General features: G+C 39.2%; 1 protein-coding gene across 1 annotated transcript; it reads right to left on the bottom strand.

The window, feature by feature from the left end:
• Positions 1-3,338: 3,338 nt before the first annotated feature.
• On the bottom strand, positions 3,339-6,479 carry TGIF2LX (TGFB induced factor homeobox 2 like X-linked). Its single transcript, XM_003810370.3, has 2 exons — positions 6,389-6,479; positions 3,339-6,291 (listed from the first exon to the last, which is right to left on the bottom strand). Exon 2 carries the CDS (start codon positions 6,268-6,270, stop codon positions 5,545-5,547), a length of 726 nt encoding a protein of 241 aa, XP_003810418.1. The 5' UTR covers positions 6,271-6,291; positions 6,389-6,479; the 3' UTR covers positions 3,339-5,544.
• Positions 6,480-10,073: the final 3,594 nt, after the last annotated feature.

The following is a 10,073-nucleotide window of genomic DNA, read 5'->3' as shown; positions in this document are numbered from 1 at the left end:
GTATGTGTTCTCATGTGACAAACCACATTCTTTGATCTACTTTCAGTTACCTTCTACCTGTTGCAAAAGATATGACATCTTTCTAGTAAATCCACATTATCTTACTCTTACTGTCCTCATTTTACCACGATGAACTAAAAAAGCCAAAAGGTAAATGGCAGATTTTTAACAGTAAACACATATACACAAAGCGCCATTTCTTAAAAAAAAATTATAATACAAGTGCCTAGGTCCTTGAAATATATTAGGTGAAATAGAAATAGAACTAAATTTGGTCAAATGTAAGAGTTGAGATTATTTGAAAATCGAAAACTAATGTTTTCAGTGACCGAATGTAAACTTACTGAAGTGACTAAATCATGGCACACAAAGTATGCCCCTGCTAGCTGAGGAGACTATAGATAGATTAAATATATTATTTGCCTTAGTGTTCATTTAATAAAATATCCAGGAAAATTCCACTCCAATGTTTTCCCTTCATTGAGATACACTGTATACATTAAAGCATGTTATAATACATGTAAAAGGCATTCTTGTTCTAATAAATAAGCTAAAGTAAAATCGCTGGTATTATGTATCTAGTATAGTTTGAGATATATGAAAGAACACGAGTAAAGATATCCCTTATGACTACATTGTTTATAAATGTGCTCTTATGCCAGAGGATTAAGAAACATTGAAATGAAATCCCATTCTAAGAATATCTTTAATATGAAATTCTTGAAGTACACACTGATGGATCTCACTTTCATATCAATCAAGAGAGACAGAGTGAGGGGCTGGTGGAGGGATCACTGAAAAGAACAACTTTATTCATAACCAGTTATGTCTTATTCCTTATTAGAGCCACCCTATGGACTTCCTATTCATCCTGAGAGGTGACAGCGTGCTGGCAGTCCTCACGGCCCTCGCTAGCTCTCAGCGCCTCCTCTGCCTGGGCTCCCACTTTGGCAGCACTTGAGGAGCCCTTCGGCCTGCCACTGCACTGTGGGAGACCCTTTCTGGGCTGGCCAAGGCCGGAGCCGGCTCCCTCAGCTTGCAGGGAGATGTGGAGGGAGAGGTGCGAGCGGGAACCGGGGCTGCGCGCCGAGCTTGCGGGCCAGCTGGAGTTCCGGGTGGGCGTGGGCTTGGCAGGCCCCGCACTCGGAGCAGCCGGCCGGCCCTGCCCGCCCCGGGCAATGAGTGGCTTAGCACCCAGGCCAGCAGCTGCGGAGGGTGTACTGGGTCCCCCAGCAGTGCCAGCCCACCGGGCCTGTGCTCAATTTCTCACCAGGCCTTAGCTGCCTCCCGGCGGGGCAGGGCTCAGGACATGTAGCCTGCCATGCCTGAGGCCCCCCGCAACCCGCCCCGTGGGCTCCTGTGCCGCCCGAGCCTCCCCGGTGAGCGCCGCCCCCTGCTCCACGGTGCCCAGTCCCATCGACCACCCAAGGGCTGAGGAGTGCGGGCACATGGCACGGGACTGGCAGGCAGCTCCACCTGCAGCCCTGGTGTGGGATCCACTGGGTGAAGCCAGCTGGGCTCCTGAGTCTGGTGGTGACGTGGAGAACCTTTATGTCTAGCTCAGTGATTGTAAATACACCAATCAGCACCCTGTGTCTAGCTCAGGGTTTGTGAATGCACCAATCGACACTGTATCTAGCTACTCTGGTGGGGACTTGGAGCACCTTTGTGTGGACACTCGGTATCTAGCTAATCTGGTGGGGATGTGGAGAACCTTTGCGTCTAGCTCTGGGATTGTAAACGCACCAATCAGCGCCCTGTCAAAACAGACCACTCAGCTCTACCAATCAGCAGGATGTGGGTGGGGCCAGATAAGAGAATAAAAGCAGGCTGGCGGAGCCAGCAGTGGCAACCTGCTCGGGTCCCCTTCCACACTGTGGAAGCTTTGTTCTTTCGCTCTTTGCAATAAATCCTGCTGCTGCTCACTCTTTGGGTCCACACTGCCTTCATGAGCCATAACACCGCAAAAGTCTGCAGTTTCACTCCTGAGCCGGCGACACCACGAACCCACCAGAAGGAAGAAATTCCGAACACATCCGAACATCAGGAGGAACAAACTCCAGACGTGCCACCTTAAGAGCTGTAACACTCACCGCGAGGGTCCACGGCTTCATTCTTGAAGTCAGTGAGACCAAGAACCCACCAATTCCGGACACAATCCTACATCTTTTGACTATATATTTCCGTCATTCCAAATAGATTAATAAAAATGTATCTTTCTTAAGAAAAAAATCAAACACCGCATGTTTTCACTCATAAGTGGGAGTTGAACAATGACAACACAGGGACACATGCAGGGGAATATCACACACTGGGGACTGTCAGGGGGTCGGGGACAAGACAAATATCTAATGCACGTGGGGCTTAAAACCTAGATGATGGGTTGATAGGTGCAGCAAACCACCATGGCACATGTATACCTATGTAACAAACCTGCACATTCTGCAATGTATACCTATATAACAAACCTGCATATTCTGCACATGTGTCCAAGAACTTAAAGCAAAATTTAAAAAGAAACTTACAGAAGAAAACACAGGAAAATATCTTCATTATACCTAGGCAATGACAGATTTCTTAAATAAGGCACAAAGAGCACAACTCATAAAGGAAAACTAACAAATTTGCATATAATAACATTTGAAATTTTGTATGACAAAAGACACCATCAATAAACTAAAAAGACATGCACAAATTGGAAGAATTTAGCAATTCATATAGCAAAATAATTGTAATAGAATTTATGAAGAACTGCCACTGGAGAAGTAAGGCAAAGCAGAAAGGAAAAATTAAGCAATTGATTTCAACAGAAGAGGAAAAAATGAGTGGCAAAAGAAAAATATGTAAAGGTGTTCAATTTTGCTATTAATCAGACAAAGGCAAATGAATAATGCTAGGCTGTTTTATACCTATTGGCTTGAGAAAAATTGAAAATTGATATTATGTATTGGTAAAAGTGTAGAGGAATAGAAATTCTTGTACACTTCTGGAAATATAAATACTCCCAATACTTTGGAAGAAAAAAAAAAAGGAAAAAGAAAAAATCCTAACCAAGATATTCTCAATGCTATCTTCACCTTTTCACTTCCACAAGACCATTGTTTCAGAAACTCTTTATCAGGTTTTACATAGTTCTCAAACTCAAATAACATGGAATTGGTGGTTATGTTTTCCAAACTTAGTTTCTTTAGAAAATTATCCCCTTTTCTCTCCACAAAGTGAAGTAGATTATAGCTTCCTAAATTTCACTCTTATAGAAAAAAAACATGCATAAAGAAGCTACAACTTCAAAGTGGTTAAAGCCTGGTGGAATCACAAACACAGTTGGTCATCCTTTTATATGAAAAAAAGTATATTTATTTGGCAAAAATTTCAACAATAAAAATTCTGTTGTATATAGTTCTTAATTTAACTAAACAACTGCTTCTTCTCCATGTTTGTAGCACAAAACCGAGAACAGTTCTCCCCAATTTCTTTCGATATAATAGAGTTAAAGCTAGAACACAATTGTAGACCACAATTCACCATTACAAAGTGCACAACAGAAATGTACAAATACCACTGTAATCCCAACATATTCACCTTTGAGTAAGTTCTACAGCAGCACTGATTTTACAATGATTCCACAGTCATTTTACAATAATAATAAAGTTATTAATAAACAAGTACTACAATAGTCATTCTACAGGAACAGTCCAAGTGGCCTCAGCCTCTAGAAACAAGAGGAAACAAGCCTCTTATATTGTCTATAAGAGGCTAGACAATAAGAAACTTCCTTTTTCAGACTTCAGCACTAAAGTTGCAATTAACTTCATTTTCAACTGAGAAAGAGAAAAGCCTGAGACCTAAGACCAGTTAGAAAGCTACAGGACAAAGTAGTAAGGGTCCAGAAATGAGTGTATAGAAATACTCTAGGCTGAGTCTAGAAATCTTGCCACCCAGATAGCAAACGTCCTTTCCTTGAATAAGAGCCTTCTATGTATCCATATGCAGAAAATGCTTTTTGCCAGGCACTATAAACAAAATGGTTTGGGCGTTTCCTTGAGTGTTTACGGGCCCTCCTCAGTAAGGTTACGATGAATGTTTTTATACCACTTCCTTCTAAATGCCCCTGGATTCATGTATGCCTTAGGAACCTCAACTCCTTCCTATTTTAGTTTATTTCAGAAACAACAGTTTGGGAATGTGGGCCTGTTTCCTTTCTGGTAACATGGAAACTTATAATATGCAAAGTAATAACTCATGACTATTGTTTGTTAAGATGCCTAAATAAGATACGGCATCTTATATTTAAAATTGCCAATAATTAGATAACAATATAAAAAATGGCCCTAGAAGACGACAAATCATGATCTATTTCACACTAGAGCAGAATCAGAATCAGGCTAGAATCCAATTTATAGCCCTAGATTCCTCAGGTTTTAGCTCCCTAAAAGCAGAGAAGTAAAATTACAGCTCTCTGGGGTAGTATCTTTCTGTTCGTATCCTAGTGAAAATCTGCCTGTACTTGTGAAAAAGCTGCCTTTATAAGACAATAGGATTATTTTCATGCGGGACCAGTCTGAAGCTTTTTACATTCCTACCCCACTCCCTACCAAACCAAGAATTTTAAAAGGAAAAATACATAAATGTATTTAAAAGATAAAATAATAGAATACCTGGATCTACTTCACTTTTTGCTGACATGTTATATATTGATTCATTTTCTTTCTTTTTAAATTATCTTCCTTTGGTTTCTTCCAGGGAATTTTTTTGTCAGTTTTTTTCTATTTTTTGTTATGTTTTTACTTTTATAATTAAAATCATAAAAAGTATTCTCTAAAACCAACTATCTAACCAACAGCCAATAAGAGAAAATTAACATTTGGAATTTTCTTACCTTTACGCAGACTTTTCACTGCTCAAAGCAAGAAGAGTTCACCTTTATGCAAAAAAATGTTCATGAATTTACTGTACTTTGGCTCTCATGGTCAACTCCCTGCAAAGAATAACTACTTCTTCAAAATTGGCCAATAAACTGTACAAAAAGGAATATAAGAATTGAAAGCTTCACAAAACTCCAACAATAAAATGAGGGATGTTATAGCCATTTTTATAGAGGCTTTCTTTTCTATCACTCATACTAATGAACAGAGAAGATTACCGAGAGAGAGGGAGAAAGAGGGGTGACTTATTATATGTAGCAACCCTGGGATTAAGAAAGTTGGCTAGAAAGCCAAAAACATTTATCTCTGAAATCTCAGCTTGATGTTTAATCTCAGATGTATTAGTCTGATGGTCTAAAGAGTTCAAATCCAGGGGGAAGGAGAGTTAAGAAATCTTTGCTACAGTGTTCATTATGATGGCACCTTAGTGTCTTTCACCTGGAAACACTGAAATATCTGACAGAATTTAGTCCCAATAATTAAGATTGGTTCTCATAAAACCACTAGAAAGAAAGATGCCTCTATAAAAGATAAGCATACAAATAAGTTGGGGTGAACATAAACAGGTTTACCACAGTACATAAGGGACTGACTACTTGGGTTTTTGGAACATCATCAATCATGGATTAGGCTCTTGCTTCTTCTCTAGCTCCAGCTCGGCAGCCCTTTGTACTGCTGCATCGACTAGCAGCAGGAAGCTGCTGAAGTCGGCGTACTCCTCTGGAGACACAAGTTCTGGAGAAGACGGGGATGTGATAGAAACCTTGACCTTTTTCTTTGGCTGGGCTATTCCGGTGAGCTTCTGGCTAGGGGCCGACTCCGGATCTGGTTGCTTCTCTCTTGACATCTGGCCCTTTGGCAAGGGCCACAGGGGCAGGCTTTGTACATTGTCTGGACCACTGGGCCCTGACTTGGCCGGCACAGACGCCTCGGTGCTCTGCAGGTGGGTGGCATGGGCACCTTTGCCCGTTTTGTGGCCAATGATGGGGTCGTTTCTATGCTGTTGAAGCATATCCGGGAGAATGCGTCTGCGAGCATTGATAAACCAGTTAGAAATCTGCAACAAAGACAAATTGGTCTTCTCTGACAGCATTTGCTTCTCTTCTTCTGAAGGGTAGGCCTTAAACCGATGCTTATACATCCAGTCGCGGAGGATCTTAACGGACTCGGCTGGCAAGTTTCCCTTGCGCTTCTTCTTGTGCTCTGGTAAGGCAAGAACTCTGCCTGTATCTGCGTTATTTCTCGACATGATTGAGGTGTCTTGGGCTGGGCTTTGGGTCTTCGCCGGGCTGTCTTTTTGCACCGGGCTTTGGGTCTCAGCCGGGCCGTCCGCAGCGGCCTCCATATTCAAAGAGGCTTATCGTTACTATATTGAGAATCACAGACAACTGAGTTAGGACAAAGGTAGGTTTGGGAGAGCCACTTTAGAAAAGCATGGGCAGGTCTGTAAGGGGAATTCTCACCTGTTGTTTCCGAGAAAGACAAACAGCGTTGCTAACAGAGTTGCTAACAGCCGAGCTGGTTTTCTCAGTGACGTCACATCCTTTCTTCTCCACGCTGCCCCTCCCCTACACTTCCTGGAGTTCTTTTCCCGTTGTTCTTGCGTATTTTCTGTAACTTGCAATGCACTTGATTTCACGCAGTTTATAGCTCTCCAGAGTTTTCTCTGCTGTTGTCACCAGTTTCCACTAACTGACGAACTCTATTTCTATTAGTGTAAATACGCCTATCACTTTCTTCCTATTTGATTTTACTCTGGTATTGTTCTTCCCGTTATTACTTATAATTGTCTCACTGGCTCATCTAGATATATCAGGAACAAATTGTTGATTAGCTACTAACCTCAATAAAAGAGTGTAACTACTGTACTTTGACTCCCCTCTTCCATTCTTCCATGTTCAAAGCAGATATTAATAATAATTTTGAACTAGACTTTTGCTTTTGATGCCTTGCTGCTTAAATTTTTCTTCTCTATGGCCTTAAAATCTTTGTCTTTTTTGTTTTTGTTTTTTGATATGGAGTCTTGCTCTGTCGCCCAGGCTGGAGTGCAGTGGCACAATGGCGGCATCTCGGCTAACTGCAACCTCCATCTCCCAGGTTCAAGCAATTCCCCTGCCTCAGCCTCCCGAGTAGCTGAGATTACAGGCATCTGCCACCACGCCCGGCTAATTTTTTGTATTTTTTGTACAGGCGGGTTTCACCATATTAGCCAGGATGGTCTCGATCTCCTGACCTCATTATCTGCCCGCCTTGGCCTCGGCCTCCCAAAGTGCTGGGATTACAGGTGTGAGCCACCGCACCCAGCCAAAATCTTTGTCTTTTGAATGACTTTGCTATTGCCTGTCAGTACCACTGAGGTCTTTGTGTCTCTTCCTTGGACTCTGATATCTAGTTGTGATGTTTCTCTTTAAACTTCAGTCAGAAATTCAGGGATCTTTTAGTAATGTGGAATAAGTGGAATAAGATAGAATTCAAGAAATATTGGCCATCACAGACAGTTTATTTAAATATATTTTTTAATTTTTTTAATTTTTTATTTTTTGAGATGAAGTCTCGCTCTGTCACCCAGGCTGGAGTGCAGTAGTGGCGCAATCTCGGCTCACTGCAACCTCAACCTCCCAGGTTCAAGTGATTCTCCTGCCTCAGCCTCCCAAGTAGCTGGGATTACAGACGTGCACCCCCACACCCGGCTAATTTTTGTATTTTTAGTAGAGACAGGGTTTCACCATGTTTGCCAGGTCTCGGACTCCTGACCTCCAGTGATCCACCCACCTCAGCCTCCCAAAGTGCTGGGATTACAGGTGTGAGCCACCGCAGCCGGCCAAATATTTCTTGATATTTCCAGCATGTGGAAATCACCTGGTAAGTCAAATGAAAATAATTTGTAAATTTCAAATTTACGTAAATGCCTGAAATTTTCATTTCTAGTAGCTGAAAAATAAGGCTTGACTTTTTTCAAGAACACTATGATTCACTTTGAAGACAATTACCACCAGCATCAACTCTGACTCCTTAATAATACTGTATGGTATTATTTATGTTAGGCATCTTAACAAACAATAGTCATGAGTTATTACTTTGTATATTATAAGTTTCCATGTTACCAGAAAGGAAACAGGCCCACATTCCCAAACTGTTGTTTCTGAAATAAACTAAAATAGGAAGGAGTTGAGTTTTTTTTCATTTGTTGTAGTTTCAGCCCGAAATTAACTTGGCTGGGTATATTTTTTTTTAAATGTTGACTGCCCTGCATGGAGAATCAGCTGAAATTAAAAATATATATGTCTTAGCCTTACCTGGTCTGTGTGGCATCTGACCTGACTTTGCATACTTCTTGGGTCAGCTAGAAATTTGGGCAATATTTATACATAAATTTTGGGACTCGTCTTCTCTGGAATTTTTCTCCAACATTTCCTCTTCAATTTACAGTTGCTGTGGTAGCCTAAACTCTACCACATGTGGATACCATATGTGGATAGTCGTGCAGACAAGACTGTGGAATTCCATGTAAATGGAGGTAACTTACATGAAATAAACTGGAGCCTGTCTTCTTTTTCATAAGAAGCCTTTAAAATATCAGAAACTTACTGTTATATTAAGCTGTCGACTCCTTTATGGTTTTATCATGCTTTTTGTTGTGCTCTAATGTTGTTAGATTTAAAGAATATTTTAAATATTTTCTCCATAGTTTATAGTTATCTGAAGTAGTATTGCTCTGATAGGTACTCTTAAAGAGGGAATTCTGGATATTCTTTAAATATACAGATATCTACTCAATATGCTTTATCAAGCTAGGATTGTTCTATCTTGGAAAATAGTAGTTATTAAATATAATACGTCACAATTTTACTAAAATTTGTAACAAAAGAATATTTTATCTCCATTGCTTATTTTCATATCATCATAAAGAATTTTGATTTGAATGTGACTTTAGAGAGAATCTGTGTGCGTATGAAATTTTTTAAAAAAGGCTCCGTAATGGAAACTAATTTTTCCAATCATGAAGAATATTTTGGTGTAAAACCTGGACTGAAACCCAAGCCTCATGATTACCATCAAATATACCCCACTTTGACTCAGTAGTTATTTGATTTAATGGCTGAGATTAAGAAAACGCTCTTTTTGTTTTTTTCTACTATGACAATCTTTGCTAGTATATTTTTAGAAGCAGGAAAATATCTGTAAATTTTTAGTTTAATCAGTAGTTTAAAATTATACATTAATATAAGTTTGAACTAAGGCTAGAGTTAATATAATTTTTGGCAAGTATGAATAAAATCTACATATTATTTTCATTTGAAGATTTTGAATAAGTGTAGATATTACAAGACACAAACAGTAAACTTAAATGTAGTACAAAAATATATGTTGTAATAGTAAATACATCAGTATGCATATTTTAATAATTGATATTATACTCTGAATAAAGAGTTGAACTTTTAAATAATAGTATTTTGCCTTTGGCTTTGAATATCACCTTTTACCTACAGGTGAAGCAATTATCTGGGGATGAATAAATGACCAACATGCAGAATATTAAAAAGGTCAATATAGTAGAAAAGCATAATTAATAATATATGAACATTAAATTTCCAGTATCATAGTCATATTATAAAGGTTACATTAAAAAGTTGAAAACATAGCGAGACATATGTAGATACTTATGACAAAAGGAAAATATTTATCATTTTATTTTATGAACATCAGTTGTAAATTAAATGTACTACCTAGGGACAGCAAATAACTTTTACCCAGTGTGCTATACGTCTTTTATTTTTGCATAGTTGTGCTTTGTAACTCACTCTATTAAACTTTTCATTGTTTTCTCATTGTTTGGGATTGTGGAGAGGAAATGAAAAAATCTTCTTTTGCCATTTCGGAAGGCATGACATTCACAGGTTGTTATGCCAGCTTCCTAAAATAGCTATTTTGGTTAGGCATTTAAACTATTTACTGTATTGTGGTGCCAAGAATAATGTCTCAACATTATTGTACTCATATCTTTTAAACTAAGTGTAACAGAAGTGTAAGGTGTTATATCTTATTTAAAACTTATACCAATTAATCAGAAAATCTAATTTCTTTCAAGGCAAAATTTATATCAGTGTTTCCATTCCATAGAACTCATGGAATTAGTTGGCTTTCAAA

Source organism: Pan paniscus, chromosome X, assembly GCF_029289425.2.
Source record: "Pan paniscus chromosome X, NHGRI_mPanPan1-v2.0_pri, whole genome shotgun sequence".
Classification (NCBI taxonomy): Eukaryota; Metazoa; Chordata; class Mammalia; order Primates; family Hominidae; genus Pan; species Pan paniscus.
This window is presented reverse-complemented; position numbering and strand designations above follow the sequence as displayed.

Coding starts and splice junctions, on each gene's coding strand:
- TGIF2LX (XM_003810370.3), bottom strand. CDS start 6,270: ATGGAGGCCGCTGCGGACGGCCCGGCTGAGACCCAAAGCCCGGTGCAA.